This window comes from Balaenoptera musculus, chromosome 5 (assembly GCF_009873245.2).
Source record: "Balaenoptera musculus isolate JJ_BM4_2016_0621 chromosome 5, mBalMus1.pri.v3, whole genome shotgun sequence".
Taxonomy (NCBI): Eukaryota; Metazoa; Chordata; class Mammalia; order Artiodactyla; family Balaenopteridae; genus Balaenoptera; species Balaenoptera musculus.
This window is the reverse complement of record NC_045789.1, coordinates 65,071,779-65,096,575: the sequence shown is the minus strand read 5'-3', so window position 1 is coordinate 65,096,575 and position 24,797 is coordinate 65,071,779. Positions and strand designations below refer to the sequence as shown.

The 24,797-nt window shown below is 38.2% G+C and overlaps 2 protein-coding genes across 13 annotated transcripts in view; both read right to left on the bottom strand.

Annotated features, from left to right (window-relative positions):
* CLOCK (clock circadian regulator) overlaps positions 1 to 7,160 on the bottom strand; it is a 128,627-nt gene extending 121,467 nt beyond the window's left edge. For 6 of the 12 annotated variants that reach the window (XM_036853593.1, XM_036853603.1, XM_036853594.1 and 3 more), the window contains exons 1-2: positions 6,706 to 6,837; positions 5,650 to 5,732 (exon numbers count right to left, since the gene is read on the bottom strand). The gene's annotated coding sequence lies outside the window, so the exon portion shown is untranslated. Of the gene's footprint in view, positions 1 to 5,649; positions 5,733 to 6,705; positions 6,838 to 7,005 lie in introns of those variants that run through there. The other 6 variants (XM_036853595.1, XM_036853604.1, XM_036853605.1 and 3 more) reach the window with 5 other exon arrangements.
* A 7,488-nt stretch (positions 7,161 to 14,648) lies between these two features.
* Positions 14,649 to 24,797, bottom strand: part of PDCL2 (phosducin like 2) — a 40,353-nt gene continuing 30,204 nt past the window's right edge. Inside the window, exons 5-6 of the mRNA XM_036852245.1 lie at positions 18,919 to 19,127; positions 14,649 to 15,126 (exon numbers count right to left, since the gene is read on the bottom strand). Coding sequence (XP_036708140.1) covers positions 14,969 to 15,126; positions 18,919 to 19,127 — 367 coding nt within the window. The 3' untranslated portion in view covers positions 14,649 to 14,968. The remainder of the gene's footprint in view (positions 15,127 to 18,918; positions 19,128 to 24,797) is intronic.

The following is a 24,797-nucleotide window of genomic DNA, read 5'->3' as shown; positions in this document are numbered from 1 at the left end:
ATGGACCTAGAGATTGTCATACTGAGTAAAATAAGTCAAAGAAAGACAAATATCATATGATATCCCTTATATGTGGAATCTAAAAAATGGTTCAAATGAACTGATCTACAAAACAGAAATAAGAGTTATAGATGTAGAAAACAAACTTATGGTTACCAGAGGGTGGGGGGGTGGCTAGGAAGAGGGATAAACTGGGAGAGTGCGATTGACATATACACACTATTATATATAAAATAGATGACTAATAAGGACCTACTGTAACTCTACTCAATACTCTGTAATGACTTATATGAGAAAAGAATCTAAAAAAGAGTGTATATATGTGTATGTATAACTGATTCACTTTGCTGTATAGCAGAAACTAGCACATTATAAATCAACTATACTCCAATAAAAATTTTTAAAAAGTAATAGTCATAGGAACCTGATAAAATATGTAACTTCCAAAAACAGGCAACAGAAGACACCTTAAAACTACTGCATTAAACTTTAAGATCATATCTATTTTCCCCTGAAAACAGTTTAACTTAACAGTTTTTCTCCCCGATTTAAACTGAAGGATATAGATACCTAAGAGTTGAATAAAATTTCACAGAAGTCCTATACACAGGTAATGTCAATTCTTTGGGTGAAAGTATTCTTTCTTGGTATTCAGACTTTCCTTTTAAGGAAGTTTTTTGGAGCAATCAAACAAACTCTCTGTTCTGTTGTAAAAAATGTTACAGCTTAAATTTTAATTGAGTGTGTGCAGACTGCTTCAAAGATTCCTACCTTATTTGAAGGCTTATTCAAGAGCACTGCTATCCAAATCATGTATGCTCATGAAATGCAAAGTTACTTTAATACAATTCAAAGTTAAACCTACCTTAGAAAGAAAATATACCATTATAAAAATCTTGGAGTCTTCATTATTATGAATCAATATTAGATAATTTATCGTATGCTTCTGGCATATTTTTTCAACAAAAAGCACAAGATTTCTGTTTAATCTCAACATTAATACAAATTCAGTATAATTCTACTTGAATTCTAATTCTTCTGAAGACTATTCTATTGAAATTTTTTTAAGTACCGACTCTACCGGATGACTAATGCTGTCACTTCTAAAAGTGACCATTTTTTTTATAATTTTTTAAAGTATTTATTTATTTATTTATTTATTATTTGGCTGCTCCATGGGGCATGCGGGATCTTAGTTCCCCGATGAGGGATCAAACCCACGCCCTCTGCAGTGGAAGCGCTGAGTCTTACCCACTGGACTGCTAGGGGAGTCCCATTGTTTATAATTTTAAAAACTGAAAACTTGCATCCAACAGAAATAGACCAGTAAGTACATTATTACACAAACATAAATGAGGGTATCACATAGCTATTAAAAATAATAATGTTGTAGAAAAATACTGACGTAAGAATGTTCAAGATTCACTGTTAAATGAATAGAATAGTTTGCACAACAGTGGATGCATTATGAGACCATTTTGTAAACATCACATGTCTGTAAGTGTACATGTGATGTCTGTAAGTATATGTACACTTATAGACATGTGATGTGGCTAAGCAAAACACAGGGAGAAGATATTTCAGAAGGTTAACAATGGCGTTTCGTGGTTGTGAGAATTCCAGTGGTGTTTTCAAAATTTAATTCATGCTCTGCACGTTTCCCAAGTTTTCTACATTAGGGATACACTATTTTTATAACTGGGGGGAAAGAGATTAAGAAAGAAATAAGCTATTTACGTTACAGCCATATTTTAATGCAAATGATAAATTCTTAGCAAGGTATATGGTTTAACTCTCATTGTTGCAACACCTATTTGTGTTTTATTTTTTAAACACAAAATTTTGAACATGAATCAATCTGTATTTTCATTTTCTACTATTTTGGATGGGAATTAGTACATATCTGATTAAATGTGCCCTCTTTGAAAAAGATCGGAATTTTTGTCTTATCCTTGGATCTTATTAATATAAAAATGAAAAAATATTTCTGAAAAATAAAAGGTAAATCACATTCTAAACAGTATCCTATGAAAGTCAAAAATAATACATAAAAATTTATTTTTTACAAGTGATTTTTCTGTAGACTTCTAAGACTTAAAATAATAAATAGACTTACATCTTTATGAAATACACATCTAAAATAACTAATAACTCAAAGCTGACACTATACTTATGGGAGTTTAGGTAATTTAACATTCACATAATCAAAAACATGGAGAAAAACAGCAATCTCTTACCCACCTAATTCACAGGAGTTATACCTGAGCTATAAAAATAAGTAACAAATGGTTGTAAAGCAACCTACAAATATAAATGCCATTATAAAAATCGCAGTCAATTAGCAAGAATTAAATTGCTCTGACACTTAAAATGTATTCTATAATTCATACAACTCCATCTAGAATTTTAGACTCAGAAAAGGAGAAAATACAATGTCCACTGGTACAATGCTTACAAGAAACTACACTTTAAAATTATTTTTTTACTTTATGCATCTGCAAAGAACTGGAAAGAGACACAAACAATAAAAGGTAGTTTTGCTGTGGAACTCTGAGTTTTCACCATATTGTTGTTTGCTTTCATAGTTTAAAATACGTACAGCAAATAAATATTTTATTTGACACAACACCAGAAGTAAAAATGTGGGGGAGAGGGGACATTAAATATGTGCTTTGAAGGAAAAAAACGTGATAGGAAAAAAAACTTACTTTTAATACTAACACTGCCTGACATATTAGATGGTAGACAACAGTTAACTGGCAGAATTAAACCTCCTATTCTAAAATCCTGAAATCTAAGAGAGGCTGTATTATAATGATCAAATAAAACATCAAATGGTTCTTTCCAGTGGGAGAGAGTAAAAAGCAAACAAACAAAAATAAACTATCAATTAGTGTTCATAAGTGCCTGCTATGAGGATGCAATTTAACTCCTTACTTCCTTACCCCTTAAGAGCTAAGATTTGAGCTTTATAAGTTTGTTCTATCCTTTCTTAACTATTTAAAACGTTGAGATATCTACTCTCCCTCCAAACTCCATGCCCACAAAAATAAAAAGCTAGAAACAGTCTTACCCTTACAAACCTCATGTATGTTTTTCTTCTGGAATCTATCATTTCCTATCTTGTGTTATAATCATTACATACATGCTCTTTTAACCATACTAGATTTCAAACCCACTGAGGGCAGGGTCAATTATACTGCATCTTTCTATGTATCTCACATAGCTTAGTAAAGTGTCTTGACTAATACTCAACTTTCTATCACCTAAAAAGAATTAAGTCTTGCTAATTATTCGCAGCTTGGTTTAAAAAAACAAAACAAAACAAAACAAAACAAAAAAAACCACCACCTCTGGAACTATTAGAAGGGCAATGTTCTCTCTGAGTGGAAGTATGCATGCAACTTGTCTGCTGTCAGTAAAGCACAAACCAGACCAAAATGCCTCTTCTCCCCTTTCCGCTTCAAAGGCTGGATTCCATCCAAGTCAATCAATGTCTCTTAGTTAAGGACAAAGCCTGCCTAGGTTCACTTCAGAGGACCAGGAGAGGCTGATGTAATCTAAGGGGCTTTCTAGTGGTCTGCAAGTACAGAATAAAATCAAAGCTTAACCTGTGAGCTACTGACCAGGTCAAAACCCAAAGAAAACGCTAGAATGTGGACCCTAAAGAGTCCTATAAAAGCCATGGAATCTATGTCTTACAGGTGAATTCAATCTACATCACATAAAGCTCACACCAGTTAAGACCTCACTACAAACTCTGTAAATGTACCCCAAACCAACCAGCCCCTCACAAGTGAAAAGATGAGAGTGTCCTAAGGTGTATACTACATGTTAAACTTTCTCACATACTCCAGGTCATTTCCCTGTCCTGTGGGTTAGTAACAGCCCACAGTAGAGGCAAACTGGTAAAGTAGACGATCAATCAATATAATTCTATTTTCAAGATTGAAAAGTCTATGTTTGTAAATGCACAGAAAAAAAGAACTGGAAGGTTATATAACAGTGTTAGCAGCAGTTATCTCTGGGGAGAGATGTGACATAAAGTGGAAGTGTGCAAACGGCGTTTTCTCTCATTATATATACACTGTATTGTTTTAATTTTTCATGAACATTGACTTACTTCTATAATGTTAAAAACAAAATTTTAAGTAAAATTTTGAAACGCGATTCTGTTTTTTCAAAAAGACTGAATAGACCCACATGGAATTCAAACGAAAAATAAATGCCATTTGCAGAAGTTTGGCTACTAGAGACCTACAGACCAAACAGAAATAACACAATTATCCTATCCTACAAAATAAAAAGGAATGCTGGTAACATAACAAAAATGCCCATAGCAACTGTCACTCAACATTCACTACTTTTGATTATACAACATTAGCCACCAGAGGAATTTTGAGTACCCACCCCCCAAAATTACATACTGCTTATAACAATCCATAAGTCGTAAAAAGTTTTTAGTGTTTTGCACCAACAGATCATTGACTATCGGTTTAATTTTCCATAAGTAGTACTATATACATATATACAAATATAAATTTACATGTCACTGAGGTTCATGTCTGATTGCCTTGAGAAAAGTATTTTCCAATCTGAAAAGCAAACTACCTGGACAATCAATTCTTTTATCATTTTAATGGAGTGTTCATATTCTCCAACTATTTGTCATGACAACTTTGGAGTTAAAACAAGTAAAAGTAAAATTTTATACAACTATGATTCCTGGGGAAGAAAGGAAGGGAGGACAAACTATGCTCTGAAAACAGCATAATCCAGCCATAATGCCAAATGTAAATAACGTCATATATTTTAGCAAAGCAAAATAAGACTAAACATCTTTAAGAGTTAAACTGGTGACCTCAGCCTCTTAAAAACTGAAGTATAGATAGCCAAACTTATCCTAAACTTTCTTTCAATTTTAGTTCATTTTCCTAAAGAAAATTAAAAGAAACCATATTGAAAATAGTCAAAATTACCATAAATTAGGAAGGAAAGACAAGCAACAAAAAAACCACATAGCAAATTATTTTGGAGAGGAGAACTCTGTTTAATCTAGTTTATAAACCCATAATATAGTCACAAATATTTTAAAATATAAGGACATACAGTGTGCATGTCATTTCCCACTATCCCCTCATCAGGCTACTTCTCCCTCTGCCCCATCATTGTTAGTTTTCCACTATCCCTCCAGACTTTCTTTGTACTTAGAAAAACAAACACAAATCTGTATTCTTATTCCACGGGTGCCCCCTTAACACACAAAGTAGCACATTACTCACACTGTCCTACATCTTGCTTTTTTTCACTTTATAACATATTTTGGAGATCTTTCCATGTCATTACACAGAAAGCTTCCTCATTCTTCTTTTCACAGCTGAGCATGACTAGTTCTACCACAACTTTCATCTATCTTCTTCAGGCTAACCTTTAATGACATTCTGTTCAGTCAACTACTTAACACCTGAGTTAATTTCTTCCCCCCCCCCCCAAAGATTTTAAAACAGAGAAAGCAACTCATTACCTAAATTTTATCCTTTTTAGAACGTTTATTTTTCAACCGGGTAGAGGGAAAACGCCGCACAATTTTCTCCTCTTATCACTTAAAATGAAGCTACAAATTAGAATGCAGACTTCAAGTGAAATTACCTTTTTTTGACTCGGGGGATCAGCATAATAGCCAAATCAACAATTACTGTAAAAGTTTCTTTACTTCTTGGGCTTTTCTTTCACTGTAAAAGAAGACATTGGTTTTTTCCTTTTTCTTTTTTTTTTTAAGGTTAGAAAGGCTTAAAGTCGTAGAGCGTGGCATTCTGATAGCAAGAAACCGCCACCTGATTCGATCTTTCATTTGCCAGGTCAGAGGCCGAGGCTTTTACCTTTCAGGATTCTGCTCACTATTACTAACAGGACGACTTCTACACCGGCGAAAACGCACTCAAGAATATAAGCTCTGCGGCGCTACGCGATGGAAACTACACTCCTGGGGCCAGAGCTCCAGGACTAGCTAGAGACTCCGGCTTCGCCGGCGGGAAGGCAGCTAGAAGAGCCAGCTGCCGCGGTGACAGGGAGCAGGCGGGCGCGGGTGGACGGAAGGAAGGAGGAGCGGCGTCGCGCGGGGCACCCTCGAACCCGCGCAGTCGCTCGAGTCGGACGCGCGGAGCCGCGCGCTCCCCGGGGACCGAGCCCCGGAACCGCGACCACTGACGGAACCAGCCCACAGGCGGCGGTGGCCGCCGCACGGACTGCGGACCGCGGCGCGAGGGCCGAGGGCCGGGAGGGCGGGGGTTCCCCGGAGGAGCTGGCCGTCCTGGCGCCCCATTGGGCTCCGCTCCAAACGTGCCCGAGTTGTGACAGGAATAAAGTGGGTCACAAGGCCTAACGGGTCCCCAGCGAAAGCCCTCTCCGCACCCGGTCTCCGGCTTTCCCGGCCGCTCTGCCGCTCGAATCGGCCCCAGCCCAAGAGCGCGCTCCAGCTACCCGGCCCCGCCGTGCACCCCAATCCCGCCCCTGCCCCGCAGGTAACCCCAGCTTTTCCGGAGGGCCCCTCAACCGCGGCGGGCCTCCGCCCCAACTCCCGAGAAAAGACACACTAGGGCGACGGGCAAAACTTGGGCTTCAGCACCCGCCCGCCCCTCCCCTGGCCGCCGCCCCCCGGCCCCGTACACACCGCCCCCCGCTCCCTCCCCTTCCCCGCGCCCTCACCGTGTGGCTTGCGGCGGCTCCGGCTTCTTCCCTCCCCCACCCTGGAGCCTAGCTGCGGTGACTCGGAACAGCTAACCCGGCTGAGCCCGGAAGACGCCGTGGCTCCCAGCTCAGGCAGTACCTGCGGCTGAGCGGCGCCCCCCACCCACCCCCAAACAATTCACCGCGACTGCCTCCCGCTCCTCCTCCCCCTCCCTTTCCTTCCCCTCCTCCACCAGCACCGGTAGCACGCATGCGCCGCCCAGGCAAGCCTACCGGCGGACGTCAAGCCCCAGGCCCACCCGGTGGGGCGCCACTCACCGGGAGCGCGCACGCGTCGGCGGCCAGATTTCCTTCGCCCTCTCGGTCTCGGGTGTTTCCTTTTTTAAGCCGGTCGCCGCAAGCCGAGGCTGTGATTGCACTCCTTCTCGGCGCATGCGTCATCAGTGACCCCCCCCCCCCTCCCCTCGGGCTCCGACGGCCGGTGCTCTGCGTTCGCCCCTCCCCTCACTCTCCCTTTCCCTGGCGCGTCTTGGTGCGCATGCGACTTGCTCCGTTAGGCAGCCCTGAGCTGCGAAGGGGTTCCCGGGCGCCGGAGGAGACTCCCGCTCCTTTGGGCCGCGCGTTTGCGCGTTCCGCGGCCGCCGCCGGCCGTGCAGGAAAACCGAGATCTCCCTGGCGCTCCTTCCCCGCACCGGTTACTGGAAAGCAGGGGAGGCGGGGCCTGGTCGGCTGAGGGTGCGGCCGAACCCGGGAGTGTTAACTTTGGCTCAGGGCGGCTTTGGTTTTCACCCTGGATTCGAGGAGCGAGGAGGAGGAAAGAAAGGAGAGTTTCTTGTATGAGGGATGCAGAGGCCAAAAAGCGGACCCTCTCTCTCTTGAAAAGCAAATCATTTTGCCAACGCCAGGAAAAAATTTTCGGGTGTTAGCGGGCGAAAGACTTTTTTCCCCTTCCAATGGTATCACTTGCGTTTTGTCTCCTTGGACTGGAAGAGGGGATTTGTGAAGGTGACTGGATCTCCAGACTCTTCCCTTCCCCTCTCCTGCAGGTGCACTGCTTTAGTTGCTTCTTATTGGAGGGTGGGCCTGGGGAGACCGGACGTGAATCCTTGGCTGGAGGAGGGAAGCCAAAGAAGGTATGGATGGGGCTTCCCCGGTGGCGCAGTGGTTGAGAATCTGCCTGCCAATGCAGGGGACATGGGTTCGAGCCCTGGTCTGGGAAGATCCCACATGCCGCGGAGCAACTGGGCCCGTGAGCCACAATTACTGAGCCTGCGCGTCTGGAGCCTGTGCTCCGCAACAGGAGGGGCCGCGATGGTGAGAGGCCCGCGCACCGCGATGAAGAGTGGCCCCCACTTGCCACAACTAGAGAAAGCCCTCGCACAGAAACGAAGACCCAACACAGCCATAAATAAATAAATAAATAATTAAAAAAAAAAAAAAAGAAGGTATGGATGTGCTCCTTTGGAGTTTTTTACTTGGCCCTAAAGGCCAGGTGACAGTATAAAGGAAGATGGGAGATGAAGCAGTGGGGATAAACCAGGACCCTAATTTGCACTGCTTCCCATGTTAGAAAAACGTGTGAATATCTCCCCCTTATCTAGGGGGAAATTACTTCCCTCGATGGTTAAGACACACTTGGTTCACAAGGGAAAGCACATTTCAGTAGTTGAAAATTATTGGAAAAGAGATCTTTTACTTTCCTAATTCCTAATAGTTTTCATACTTTAATGAATGTCCTTGGGGTTTGAAATAGAAGCCATTTTCTTGTTTCAAAAAATAAACAACTGTTGTGACTATAAAATCCTTCCTTCAAGGTAACATTCATCTCAGTAAACATTTCAAATTCTTGCAGTGTACTCAAGAGAAAAGGAACATCAGAATCGAGGAACTTACTCAGATCCCTGATCATTCACCTGAGGATTTTTCTGTCGACAGTGGGAAAGCATGATGGAGTCATCATATGACAGGATTTTAGTAGACATTTTTTTTCCTGCTTAGCAGTCTTTCCCTAATCTGATCATTTCCTTTGGAGAACTATCCTTTCTTCACTCTCAGACCATATGGCTGGGGCAGGACTCCAGAGGAAAACATATTTGAGTTAATCCTCTGCCTTAGGTTAGACTTACTAAGAAGGGTGATCTCTCTTTTCCAATGGATTTAAGTCTGGAAAAATGGAAGCCTGAAGCCATCTTCCCACTCACAGATTCTGAGAAAGAAGGCAACGTGGAAGAAAGCAGATTCAAAAATGGAGATTTGGCCTGGAGACATGTTTGATGCCCTGAATCCATTGTGGACTAGATAATTCTGGAAATTTCAGCTAAGTTACTCAATAAATTCTTTCATGTATTTATTGCTTAAACCAATGAGAAGTTTTCTGTCACTTGCGATCATGAGTCCTAACATACTGGTAGCAAGAGAGGAGGCAAAATTAATAATACTGATAAGGAAGGTTTCAACTAGACAAGAGGGTTTGAACGCTTTTCCTAGGATGTGGATGTTTGGATTTTATTCTAGAGAAAGTGATCTCATATTCTGCATCATCTAGAACCACATATCTTCAAAAATACCTTTGCCCTTTTTAATGGTTCCATTGTCCTCTTACTCACTAGGAATATATCATGTTCATCTTTGACTCCTTCCTCTCTTACTTTATGTATTTAATCATTTACCAAGACCTGTTGATAATCCCGTTTTTCTGCTTAGTCCTCTGCCACCACTCAGCCATTTCCCGTGGCTCAGTTCACAAGTTATCTTTCTACCCATATTCTCTCCAAGACGAAACTGTATATTTTTAATCACATTTCCAACTGCCAGACTCCACTTTTCCCTAAAAGAAAAATCCTACCTCATAGTTTCATAGACCCTAAATTGTCCCCCAGCCTAAATCCTCTCCTTAAACACAATTTATGTAATTCAAATATTGTTCATTTCTTCTTGTCCACCTTGCTATAATTTAAACTGAGCATTTCCAACTCCCTTCCCAGCTGATCTCCACAGTTGATGTCTTGATGGAGGCAATATAGCTTAGTGGCTAAGAGTACAGAATTGGGAATTAAAGGCCAGGATTTATTCCAGCCCCACTACTTAATATCTGCATGACTCTGAGTAAGTTATTTCTCTGTTCTTCACTTTCCTCATCTGTAAATAAAGGATAATAATAATCCTGTCTCATAGGATAATTGAGAGAAGATAAAGAATATAGAGTGTGTGTGTGTGGTACTACCTGGTACATAAGAAATCCCACATTGGCTATTAGTAATGATGTTCCTTTTTGTGTAGGTCTTAGATCTCTTGCTCAATTTCTTCCCCTAGTTCCCTGTGTCCTTATGTCCTTTCTGTTCTTTCATAATACCTCTCTCATCCATCCTTTCCTTGACATTCCTAGTTTTACCACTATAGTTTAAGGTGAATTAGAACATGGGAAGTTTGATATGCATAATAGGGAATATACTGTTAGGGTTTTTTTTTTTAAGAATCCTTCATGGTTTAATCAATTACTCTTATCCTTTCTAGAGCCTTTAAAATAGAGGGAAGTCAATAATATGAGGTGGTATTATAAACTTTGTAATCAAAAGTCTAGGCTTAAATCCTGACTAATACTTACTAAGAGACATGAGCAAGTTAAGTAATTTCTCTGAGCATCAGGGTATTTATCTGTAAAGTGAGAAGAAAAGCATCTCAGAATTGTGATGATCAAGTGTAACTTACAAACTACTGCAGAAAGGTTAGGTGATAAGGATGGGTGGTTTTAGATTTTTATGATTTGTTGTTGAAACCCTAGGAATGGTTGAAACAACTCATAGATTTGCAACTCCAGCCTACACCTCTCCTTTGGGTTCCAAACACATATCCAATTGTCTATCTGATGTCTCCTCTTGACTGTCTCAAATATCTTAGATGCTCCCTTCAATCTCTTCTCCACAGAGCAGCCAGAATATTCTTTTAAAAATATAAATAAAATCACACGTTCCTACTTAAAATCCTTATTGTTTCCCATTATATCCAAATTCCTAATTGTGGCCATAATAACCTCTTTGATCTAGCCCCTGCTACCTCTCCGACCTCATGTCCTACCATTTTCTTCTTTTCCTGTAACACTTCCAGTTCCTTGCTAACCTCTGTGTATTCTCAGACTTTGGTACATGCTGTGCCCTTGCCTGGACCACCCTCCTACCTTTTCTCCTGGCTGGTTCCTACTCAATCTTCATGTCTCAAAGATCTACCTACCCTATTTAAGAGGTCTCCCTCCTACCTCTCACCTGCCCCCCGCACATAGTACCCACAGTTTTTCTCTATTACTGTGCTTTTTTTGATATTTGTTTTCTTACCTATTAACTATCTTCCCCCTGTCACCGCTACATGGTAAATTCCAGGAGGCAAAAGAACCATGTGTTTTCTTCACCACTGTACATGCAGCATCCATTTCAATGCTTGAGTTAAATGAATGATTGAATGAATGAATGAATGAGATGAAAGTTAAAACATGCTAGAAGATTTTTAGGATCATTCTTATATTCCAAATTATGATTGTAGGCAGATTAGAGTCTTGTCAGGAGGTAAACTTAGCAATGTGTATTAAAGTACAAAGGAGAGATAAACTGAAAATGGTTAGTGAAACACTAGTACTGTGTTAGTAATTGAGTATTTGAGGACCCACAAGAATATATAACACTGTAATAGACACAGCTAACACCTGTATGAGAGGCTGCTGAATGAGGTCCAAAATAGGCAACAAAGAACATGAAGTACTCACCCTCTAAATAGCTGCTTACATTTGGACCCACATACTTACTCCTTCAGCCAAGACTACAAGCTGGACAAAACTGTACCTAACATGGTCAAAACCTCCCACTCCCACTTTCAGGCATATAAGCAGAACACATGAGAAGAGGAGGATGAGAGAATCATTGGAGCCATGTCTTACGAGGTTCCTGGAGAGCACTGTGGCTTTTCATTTCCCATTTATTCCCCACCCCACTCTAAGTTAAGTGAACAAGGCTCCAACAGAATCAGCTAGAGAAACTGCAGTGACTGTAAGAAGAGACTGGCATCTCATCTCTTGCAGATTGTTGATATGCTCTGCATCCAACTACATGAACAGGAGGATAGAGACTTGGAGAGAAACAGCTAGCCAGGAAGTTGGCTGGAATAATGTAACTCCTACAATTTGGCATGGCAAGGATATGTAAATTTCTACAGGGTCCATCAGTGCTGTGGAGAAAGTGCCGTCCGGGTTTGAAACATCTTGACACCTAAGGGGAAAAGAAATTCTAGCAGCAAGAGGCTGGTATACTTCTGGGAGTGGGAACTGAGAGAGATCAAAAGAGAAAGAGCTGCAGACTGATCGCCCGTATCAAGGAACCGTGCAGTGGAGAGGCTGCCTCTGAGTTTCTAGAACTCAATGTGCCCATTAAAGAGTGAACATTTTGATGCAATATGGATTGTATTTACCCAGTTAAGAGAAACTTATCCCTTTCTTCCTTAATCTCCCTCCCAGTCCCCAAACCACAGAGAATGGACCTTGAAAAGAGAGGGAAGTAATTGGCTAAAAACAAACTCCACCTTCCATCTTCAGAGTTCCTGAGTCACAAGTTCAGCCAGAGAACACTTGCCTGGGAACTGAGATTGGAGTTTTAAACCAGACAGACTTTTCATAACCAAAAGTGTGAGAGAAGAGTTAAGGAATATGTTCAAGATGTCTTTAGGGGACTTGCTAACTAGTGCAGCTTAATCAACTGAGGATCTCATTAACACAAAAATTCCAATTCAGCTAGTCTGGGATGGGGCCAGAGATTGCATTTCTAACAAGCTCCCTGGGGCTGCTGCTGATTCTAGGACCACACTTTGACCAATAAGAGACACTATAAAGTAGGGAAGGGAGTTTCAGTACAGCATGGTTGGCAGCAAGGAATAGAGAAAAATATTAGGTTGGCTATATGAAATATCCATTTTTGTAGGTCAAAAATGTTTGAATATTGGCAATTTCAAAAAACCTTTTAAGTGTTTATCCCAGCAAATAAAAATTCATTCAATAAAATGGGAAACACAATATTAAATAATTCCCCCACATTCTAACAATTATTTATACCCTACTTAAGTGAGAATGTATAAATGAAGTAGGGTATGAAATAGTACCGACCTGTATTGGCAAGCACGAAAGCACGAGTACTTGCTAGAAGAATGTATTTGTGTGTGTGTGTGTGTGTGTGTGTGTGTGTGTGCGCGTTACTTGAAAAAGGCTGAGGCTGGAATCAAAACCAGCCACCTCTAACATGCTATAATTTTATGAATTTTACGAATGTTAAAGTTTTCATGAACTGTGCTTGTATGTAAAAACTACTGCCACCTGGTGGATTTGAGTTAAGAGTTAAAAGAAATATGGATCTTTTTATTCAGACATCTTAAATAGTTTTAGTACTTCCTCTGTTAATTTTAACTTAAAAGTGGAAATAGGAAAATATGGATTTACTAAAAAAAGATTACATTTAGGGGAACCTTTTGCATTTAGTTTCAATTGGAAGGAAAATAATGTTTATACTTATATGTATTAGACGGCATTAAAGTTACATTTTAACTTTATGATAATATGGCTTTTCCCTTAATTTCCACAACTGTTTTATCCTCAATAGGAATTTTTCCATCCATTTGTTAGAGAATTTCAGGAGTTGGATCTTACAGGTAATTATGTCTCTGATATGTGTGCATAATGCTATAATAAAGACCACTGTGTGCAACTCCCAACTTTCCTTCCCTTCATCCCAATATGTATATTTTCAAAACCTTTCTTTGCTATCTCAGAAGGGGTCTTCCTGATTCTTTCCAAAGTTAGATCATTTGATTTTACCTTATCTGGTGAAATAAATTATCATTACCTTACTCAATCTGTATTTAACTTTCCTCTACTTCATCATTCTCTGCAGCCTCTGTGATCCCAACTCACCCCCAAGAACAGCAAAGAGCCTTTTCTGATTCCGTGTTAAACTGCCTCAATTCTCACCAATTTATTTTTGTAATCTAATCATTTAAAGTCTAGATTCTCTCACAGACATCAGTGAATATCCATAATCAGAATGATGGGTCATCAATACAAAAATAGTAGAAGAATAAAATCTGTTATTGAACTATTATTACATGCTGGATTTAACACCATTTTCTCTAAAAGTGGTGTTAATTATTAAGCCAAGATAAAACATCCTGCAGGTCTTCTTCAGTGTCCTCGTATTACATATTTTCTCATGATGAATTCTTCTGTGATTACTATTAAAACATAGGTAAGCCTCACAATATATTTTTCTCACTTCTCCTCATGATTTAGAAACTTACATTGTATGACTTACAATGTCATACAGTTCTAATGATTCTGTAGCCTAACTGTGAGTGAGTATACTTAGTAAGTCAATATTTTCTAACTTAATAATAGAACAACTATTAAAAACTACAATAATGGGGCTTCCCTGGTGGCGCAGTGGTTGAGAATCTGCCTGCTAATGCAGGCGACGCGGGTTCAATCCCCGGTCTGGGAAGATCCCACATGCCGCGGAGCAACTGGGCCCGTGAGCCACAATTACTGAGCCTGCGCGTCTGGAGCCTGTGCTCCGCAACAAGAGAGGCCGCGATGGTGAGAGGCCCGCGCACCGCGATGAAGAGTGGCCCCCGCTTGCCACAACTAGAAAAAAAGCCCTCGCACAGAAACGAAGACCCAACACAGCCATAAATAAATAAATGAATAAATAAATAATTTAAAAAAAAAAAAAAACTACAATAATGAGTGGAGAAGTTTCTTGTGTACTTTTCAGAATCTTTAAATTGCATTTTTTCTATTGATTGGTTAATTTTTTTAATAGGTAAGAGATTTCAAAGAAAAGTCGTATGGTCATAAATTTAAGTATTTTCATTCAAAGCCCCTAAATAATAGACTTTAATATTGATTGAAGTAAATTAAATGAAATTTCATGGTTCTCTTTCATCATTTTTACCCATAGGCCTCTTTGGAAGTGAGCAGGCAACACAGAGGACTTGTAATATTTTTGTTTTTGTCCAACAAGGACCCGAAAAAGGATAAATCACAAAAAAATATTTAGGGTTCAGTACAAATTCTAGTTTTGTTGGAGGCAATGAATATTCTAAAATACCTGAAAGTTTTATAATGACATATAAGCTATAATTCTAATACAAAAAAGTAAAGAAATTTATTTATGAATTTTCTGATCTTTGATTATAAAGGCAGTGGCAAATAAAATATTCCATATATAAACACTTTAAAGCTATTTATTAAATATTTCTATTTGGTATCATCATTATCACTGTTTGAACTATTAGTGTCATCATAAATAGAAGTGTTTCTAATTGAAGATACCATCACATCTACAATGACTTTTTTGGGGTTTTCTTCCAAATCAGTCTGTATTGCTCCAACTTCTGCTAGCTTCCATTCAAGTTCTGCAATAAATAATCCATCAATAAATCAGATAAAAATCTTGGAACATCTATATGAAACAGAAGTTGACTCTAACAAAATTAATGTGGAAATGATGATGTATTTAGAACTAGATTACAATGAAAGTACTACAATATCAAGATACACATTGGATACAGAAAAGTTATACTTAAAGGGAGAAATTATGGTTAAAATGTTTATTTTAAAATGACTGAAAATAGTGCTTTGAAAGTACAAATCAAGAAGTTAGGGAAGGGCTTCCCTGGTGGCACAGTGGTTGAGAGTCTGCCTGCCGATGCAGGGGACGCAGGTTCAAGCCCTGGTCTGGGAAGATCCCACATGCCACGGAGCAACTGGGCCCGTGAGCCACGGCTGCTGAGCATGCGCATCTGGAGCCTGTGCCCTGCAACGGGAGGGGCCGCAATAGTGAAATGGCCGTGCACCGTGATGAAGAGTGGCCCCCGCACCGCTTGCCACAACTAGAGAAAGCCCTCGCACAGAAACGAAGACCCAACACAGCCAAAAATAAATAAATAAATAAACTGGAGTGCTATCAAAAAAAATAAATAAATAAAAATAAAAAATAAAAAAAAGAAGTTAGGGAAAAAACCAAAGTAAACCCAAAGAAAGCAGAATGAGGCATATAATGAAGAAAAGACTTTAGCAAAAGTAGAAAAACAAGATCAGTAGAGGTGACCAACAAAATCAAAAGTTGATTCTTTGAAGAGACTAATAGACACACCTTGGGCCAAAATGATCACAAGGAAAGAAACCAAATAATATAAAGATTTTACATGGGGCATAACCAAGATAAAGATTTTAAAGCCATGAGACTACTATGAGAAAAAAAGTATGCCAATACATTTGAAAATTTTAGTGGGAAAATTTCAACAAAAATGTGAATTACGAAAACATATTCAAGAGAGAAACTGAAAAGAATTGAACTGATAACCAAAATCCCCCAACCCTGCAAATTCCTTATTTGTTAAATTTATTCCTAATCACTGTATAAATGAACAGACCATTTGTGAGGAAAATTACAAAATACACTTATGAGGAAAATTGCAAAATATATTACATTATGAAAAGTAATACAATTGACCCTTGAACAACACAGGTTTGAACTGCAGGGGTTCACTTATACGTGGATTTTTTTCATTAAATGTATATTATAGTACTACATGATCCATGGTTGGTTGAATCCACAGATGCAGAACTGCAAATATACAGGGCCAACTGTAAAGTTATGTGTGGATTTTCGACTGCATGGGGTCAGTGCTCCTAACCCCTGTGTTGTTCAAGGGCCAACTGTAAATATATTATATTTATGAGGAAAATTACCAAAAAATGAAAGAAGACCAAAATAAGTGACATGCTATATCTTATTCATGGATAGGAGCATTCACTATTATTAGGATATCAAGTCTCCAACAATTAATCTATAAATATAATTCTAATAACTAACCAACAGTATTTCTCACAGAACTTGACTAATTCCAACATTTATATTAAATTTTGAAAAAGACTTGCCCTACTAGAGACAACTAGATTGTTAGAAAGGTACAGTAATTAACACAGTGCTGTATTGATTCAGGGATAGAAAAACAGACCAGTGGAACATAGTAGAAATTTCAGAAACAGATTGAAGCATTTTTTTTAATCCTGAAAAATGACACTGGAAATATTAAAAGCCAGTGGGGGAAAAACACATCACATACATTAGGATGGTTACTATTTTAAAAAACAAAACAACATAACAGGTGTTGGTGTGGATGCAGAGAAATTACAACTCCTGTGTACTGTTGGTGGGAGTGCAATATGGTGCAGCCCCTATGGAAAACAGTATGCTGTCGCTCAGAAAATTAAAGTAGAATTATCATATGATCTAGCAACTCTACTTCTGAGTATACACTCAAAAGAACTGAAAACAGGGGCTAGAACATGTTATTTGCACGTCCATGTTCATAGCAGCATTATTCACAACAGCCAAAGATAGAAGCAACAAATCTTTCCATCAACACATTAATGGGTAAACAAAATGTGCTATAAAAACATACAGTGGAATATTATTCAGCCTTAAAGCCTTAAAAAGGAAGGAAATGCTGACCCATGCTACAACATGGATGAACCTTGAGGACATCATGCCAAGTGAAATAAGCCAGTCACAAAAGGACAAACACTGTATGATTCATTTATACGAGGTACTGAGAGGAGTCAAATTCAGAGGTAGAAACCAGAATGGTGGTTGCCAGGGGCTGGAGGGAGCAGAGAATAGGGAGTTACTGTTTAAGGATATAGAGTTGCACTTATGCAAGATGCAAAGAGTTCTAGAGATGGATAATAGTGATGATAGCAGCACAACAGTGAAAATATATCAATACTTAATGTCACTTAAAGATATACTTAAAAATGATTAAATAAAATAACATTATTTATAAATTAAGTCCCAGGTATGTAATGTATACCACAATAACTACAGTTAATAATACCGTATTGTATATTTTTAAATGGTTAAAATGGTAAATTTCATGTTATGTGTATTTTACAATTAAAAAATTTTTTTCAAATATAACAATTTTAAAAAGCATGGACCAGATAACACGCTATTCATGACAGTGATTGCTTAGTGAGGCAGGGAGGGGAACAGGATTAGGAATGGAAATACAGGCAACCTCAACAATATCTGTACTGTTTTTTCAATAATAAACAAATAGCTGAAGCAAACATGAACAAATGTTCACATTTGTTATTTTTGGTAATGATTACATGAATATTTACTATATTATTGTCTGTATTCTTACATAGTTTTTAAATTTAGAGGATAAGGTACAAGCTGAAAAAACAAGGTAGTAAAACAAAGAGGGGCCTTAGAGACTGGGAGAAGGAAAATTCTGGAACAATCAAAATACTGGAGGTCTTAGTAAGGCCAAAAGCAGTTTTAGGGGAATGAGAGAGTGAAAGAAAGAACTGTTAAAAATAGCTATTCACAATGGCTTTAATACGATTGTCTGAGAGAAAGATTTTAATAATACAGGATTAAAGCAGTTCCAAGAAATGACTAACTGAAGAATATGGTCTTAGAACTAGGTTAGAAAGTAAACATTATTAAAAAAGGTAAAAATATAAAGTCCTGTGCTGTGTACTATCAAAAAGAAAATAGTAGTAGGCATAGTCCTTGTACCTGTTAGGGAGACAAAACTCAACGGGAATTGGTTAACCAACAAAATCTGACAGTATGTAGGTAAGTGGAAAATAAGTTGTATAGAGAAGATATGCTATAGAAATTCAGTAGAGAAGATGAAAACAGATTATAAATTGGTCCAGAATCACATAATGGAATAAATGGTAACCTAGGAGACCCATGAAGGAATAGGGTTTGGATGGAAGAAAAAAGTAGGGTAGGGTATTTGGGGTACTGGGAAAGAGTATGAAACAAAGCATAAAGCCATAAATGAGTTAAGTGCGTCTGGGGTAGTGGTTGAAGACCAGCCTGGCTGGAGCAGCAGCTAGGAAGCACTGAGAAGTATAATTGTATAGACGGGCTGAAAGTTTCAAGCATATGATTCTGAATTTTTAACTTATTTGAAACAAGGAACCATTAAGGATTTAAGCAAATGCGTGTTATGATAGTATTACTGTAGGAAAATTAATCTGGAGGCATCTAAGAAGAAAAAGAAGTAAGAGGAAATAAGAAATAAGAGGAAAAACCTTATGTTTCATGAAAATAAACTTTCATGATATATGTTAATTTATAGAAGTTTTTTTACAAATGAATTTAAAAGTAACATCGTTACCTTCCAGCTTGAGATTTATCCCTCCACATTCTATAATTCCAATGAATTTGCCTTCTATCTGACCATTTTTATAAACAAAAATTGTTGGTAAACAATTGTCATGGTAGTGTTGAATACAGCTATTCACAATGGCTTTAACAAATTTAGTTTCAGGAAACTTTCTTGCTAGGAGACTAAGATGCTGGTTAACCAATGAACACATTGGGATGCTAAAAAGAGAAACAGTACACACAACGTCGTTAAAAAACAAGATTACTCATCTCAATCTAATAAAATAAGTGAAACATCTCCATGACAAAAATATATCTTTAGATATTCTTTTAATATAAGAGCATATCAATTGCTATCCTCTATTTTTACCTTTAGTAATGATGAACTATAGAGTTCTCTGATTTTTTTAAAAATCTATTTATTTATTTATTTGCCTGCACTGGGTCTTAGTTGTGGCACGCAGGATCTTCGTTGCAGCATGAGGGATCTTTTAGTTGCGGCATGCAGTTTCTTTAGTTGCATCTTGTGGGATATTTAGTTGTGTCTTGTGGGAGCTTTAGTTGCACCTTGTGGAATCTTTAGTTGCATCTTGTGGAATCTTTAGTTGCATCTTGTGGAATCTTTAGTTGCATCTTGTGGAATCTTTAGTTGCATCTTGTGGGATCTAGTTCCCTGACCAGGGATTGAACCCGGGCCCCCTGCATTGGGAGCATGGAGCCTTAGCTACTGGACCTCCAGGGAAGTCCCAAGTTCTCTGATTTTTATTACAAACACCGTTATAGCCTGGGAACGAAGCTTGCTACCACGGGAATTTGCTGCCTAACTGAAGCTAACCACATCTGACTTAGCATCAATTTAATCGAGCCAGTTCCTAGTTTATAGCACATGGTGGGGGGTGGGGCAGTGGGGGGAGGAGGGAGAAAGAAAAAAGAAGAGAAAAAAACAGGACATATCTAGGGACTCCTTAGCAGCTCTGAATTGAAACAAAGGGATCCCAACTCTTCATCAAGGGTTTATTTCCACATGAGATCATCACATCCGAAGTTCTTATTTCAAGCTTCCTTGAATTCCTTTGCTCTAACAAACTTCATCCATCCTTCTCTTTGACATGCCATATCCTGTTCCTCATCATCCAGAACTATTCTTCATCAGAAATTTAAAATTGATTGGAAATGTAACCAAAACCTACAATTCTTCCTGCTCTATCACTTAACTCTCATTACACTCACACTTTAATTAGTCCCTTTTCTCTCAGTCTATCACTCACTCACAGATTTATCAAATTCTTTCAAAGCTAATCCTCTGCTTTATCCCACACTCTTTCCATTTCCTATGGAGCCTTTATTTGTTATTCTGCTTCCCTCTCTTCCTGTTTTCTTAACCTTTCCTTCTCCACTTTACATAAACATATTCAAATTACTAAATTTTTTAAAAAGCCCCTTCTCACTCTCCCTCTAATAAACTACTCTCTCTCCTTCTGGTCACAGCCTAGATGAAAAAGATTTTAAAAAATCTCTATGTTCTGTTCACTTCCCTTGTTAAAGGGCTCTCCTTTTTTGACTTCTGTGATAACACTTTCTATTAATTTCCTTTTTACTCCTTTGACTTCCTTCTTCTGTCTATACCTCAAATGTAGATATTCCCTGTAATTATGTCCTAGGCCCTTTTCTAATTCTAGACACATTCACTGGGCAGTCTTATCCATTCTGATATCAACAGCTGATGAACTTCATCTCCCCTCCTCCCTCAACCAAAAAAAAAAAAAAATCTGATCTTTATCAGTATTTTCTTTTAAAAAAAAAAACACTGAATTTGATACATGTATTTCTACTTTGTATGCATTTTCTCATCATTAATATAGAGCATATCAAACAACAGTGTAGAGGAAAGAAATATTTGTGTGAACTGATGTTAATTAGGGAAAAGTTCTTTAAACAGACAAAATTAGTACTTTTTTCTCTTGTATTACACTTTATATGTCCTTTCAAAATATATATATATATATATAATGTTTAATTGGCCTCTTGTACTATACCATAAAAGCATCTTATTCCCCTTTGTATTCTCAACTCCTAAAACCTGTCACACCTATAGTTGAAGTCGAAGCTCTCTTAACTGAGTGGCTCATGCCAGGGCATACTGCATGCCCCAGACAGGTGGTAACCCTTCTGGACTTTTGTCTGTTTTTTCCCCTCTACACCTATTTATGCCCATTGCACATTTTGTTATAATTAACAAATAAATAAAAATGGGACAACAAAAATCATTGTAGTTCTTAAGAAAATCAAATGCATGCTTTGGAAAAACTTGATAAGGCTGAACCACTAAGAAAAAAATTGCAGTTTAGTTCATTGTAGGCCAGCCAAACATAAATGATAGAGGAAGAATAAGGATTTCTGCACTCAAATTGCTTCGCATGTACTTTTGAGTTCTTGCTCCATTTTTAAACAAACCCTGAAAACTGAAATCAATGGTAATGCGCTAAGTCTTATCAATATTTGGGGGAAGATTTGTATATTTTTTAATTTGGCTTTTCTTTACCAGTTTCTGGCTTTTATCCTCAATATATTTTGCTAAACTTGTTTCACAAATTAAAAAAACAAAAATCTCAACAAAGTGGGTATAGAGGGAACGTATCTCAACATAATAAAGGCCATATATGACAAGCCCACAGCTTATGTCATACTCAGCAGTGAAAAGTTGAAAGCCTTTCCTCAAGATGAGGAACAAGACAAGAATGCCCACTCTTACCACTTTTATTCAACATCATATTGTAAGTCCTAGCCAGAGCAATTAGGCAAGATACATAAATAAATAAATAAATGGCATCCAAATAGGAAAGGAAGAAGTAAAATTGTCACTATTTGCAGATGACATGATATTATATGTAGAAAATCCTAAAGACTCCATCAAAAAAAAAAAAACTGAATAAAAGAATTCAGTAAAGTTGCAAGATAAAAAAAATCAATCCACAAAAACCAGCTGTGTTTCTATACACTAATAATGAACTATCAGAAGGAGAAATAAAGAAAACAATCCCATTTATAATTGCATCAGAAAGAATAAAATACCCAGGAATAAACTTACCCAAGGATGTGAAAGACCTGCATAATGAAAATTACAAGACATTAATGAAAGAAATTGAAAAAGAAACAAACATGAAAGATACTTTGTGCTCATGGATTGGAAATTATTTTTGTTAAAATGTTCATAGTACCCAAAGCAATCTACAGATTCGATGCAATCCTTATCAAAATGCCAATGGAATTCTTCACAGAAAGAGAACAAATAATCCTAAAATTTGTATAGAATCACAAAAAACCCAAATAGCCAAAGCAATCTTGAGAAAGAAGAACAAAGCTGGAGGCATCTTGCTTCCTGATTTCAAACTGTATTATAAAGGTATAGTAATTAAAATGCTATGGCACTGGCATAAAAATAGACACAAAGATCAATGGAACAGCATAGGGAGCCCAGAAATAAACCCACACCTTATATGGTTAATTTATGACAAAGAAAACAAGAATATACAATGGGGAAAGGACAGTCTCTTCAATAAATGGTGTTGGGGGCTTCCCTGGGGGCACAGTGGTTGAGAGCCTGCCTGCCAATGCAGGGGACACGGGTTCGTGCCCTGGTCTGGGAAGATCCCACATGCCGCGGAGCAACTGGGCCCGTGAGCCGCAATTACTGAGCCTGCGCGTCTGGAGCCTGTGCTCCGCAACAAGAGAGGCCGCGATAGTGATAGGCCCGCGCACTGCGATGAAGAGTGGCCCCCGCTTGCCACAACTAGAGAAAGCCCTCACACAGAAACAAAGACCAAACACAGCCATAAATAAATTAAAAAAAAAAAAAGACCTAGGCCTAGAACTGCCAATTCATTATTAAAAAATAATAATAAATAAATAAATAAATAAATAAATGGTGTTGGGAAAACTGGACAGCCACATGCAGAAAAATGAAACTTGATCCCTATCTTACACCATACACAAAAATTAACTCAAAATGGATTAAAGACTTGAATGTAAGACCTGAAACCACAGAACTCCTAGAAGAGAACATAAGCAATGACATAGGTCTTGGTAATGATTTTTTGAATCTGACACCAAAAGCAAGAGCAATGAAAGCAAAAGTAAATGAGACTACATTATACTGAAAAGCTTCTGCACACCAAAAGAAACTATCAATAAAATGAAAGGCAACCTACTGAATGGGAGAAAATATTTGCAAATCATATGTCTGATAAGGAGCTAATATCAAAATATATAAAGAACTCATATAACTCAATAGCAAAAAAACAATCTGATGTAAAAATGGGCAGAAGATCTGAATACACATTTTTCCAAAGAAGACATACAGACGGCCAAAAGGTACATGAAAATATACTCAACATTATTAATCATCAGGGAAATGCAAATCAAAACCACAGTGAGATATCACCTCACACCTATTAAAATGGCTTTTATCAAAAAGACAGGAAATAACATGTTGGCAAGGATATGGAGAAAAGAGAATTCTTGTGCACTGTTGGTGGGAATGTAAATTGGTACAGCCACTATGGAAAACAGTATACAGGTTCCTCAAAAAATTAAAAATAGAACTACCATATGATCTAGCAATTCTACCTTTGGTTATTTATCTGGAGAAAAAAAACACTAACTCGAGAAGATACATGCACCCCCATATTCATTGCAGCATTATTTACAATAGCCAAGATATGGAAACAACCTAAATGTCCATCAATGGATGAATGGACAAAGAAATTGTGGTATATATACAATGGAATATTATTCAGCCATAAAAAAGAACAAAAATTTGCCTTTTGGGACAACACGAATGTACCTAAAGGGTATTACGATAAGTGAAATAAGTTAGAGAAAAGCAAATGCCATATGATCTCTCTTATATGTGGAATCTAGAAAGAAAGAAAAAAAAAGCTCACAGATACAGAGCACAGATTGGTGGCTGCCAGAGGTGGGGGAAATGGATAAAGCTGGACCAAAGGTAAAAAAGTCAAAGCAGGGAATCACACAAAAATAATTTTAACTTAAATATTTTATTTTCATCTGACATATATAAACATACATTAATTTAGTAATCTTTGATATTGGCTCATGAGCTGCTCATCTATAGCTTTTCTCATCTAAACTATACCATAATACATTGTACCATAATACATCTGTATTTTCTCAGTGCACTCAGCCCAAAAAATCTCCATTTCCTCTACAATATCTAATAAGTAATCAAGTTATATTGATTCTACCTCCTAATCTTATACCTAACCTCTCCTCTCTTTCTCTACTGCTTTCCTCCTTTCCTGTCTCATCTGAGCAACATCAAATTGCCCTAAGTAGTCTCTGTGTTTCCAGTCATGGTTCCCCAAACCCATCCTAGACCCTACTGACAAAGCTGGCTCAGCAGGAAAATCTCATCATGTAACAAATGCCCTTCCCTCGATTGTAAAATCCTCCAGTGGCTCCTCACTGCCTTCAGGATAAAGTCTGGGCTCCTCAGTGTAGCTTTCAAGCTTCTCTGTGGTCTGGCTCCTGCCTATCTCTCCAGCATTACTGTCTGCCTGCCACCATATTACTCAAGGTCCTCTAAAGCAAGATGACCCCTCTTATTTCTGTACCTTTGTTCAAGCTGCATACCCCATCGGAAATACCCCATTCAGTCTGTCTACTTCCTCCAACTCTGTAAACTCGGGGAATCTTTTCTTAATTTTTGAGGCCAAGACCAAGAATTATTTCACAGAAAGTGCTGTACTTCCACCCTCCAAGAGTAGAACTTACTACTCCCTCTTCAGTGCCTTTACTCTACTCTGTATAGAATTCAATCATAGCACCTAAAAGACATTATTATTACATCTAATTGTCTCCCTCTACTGA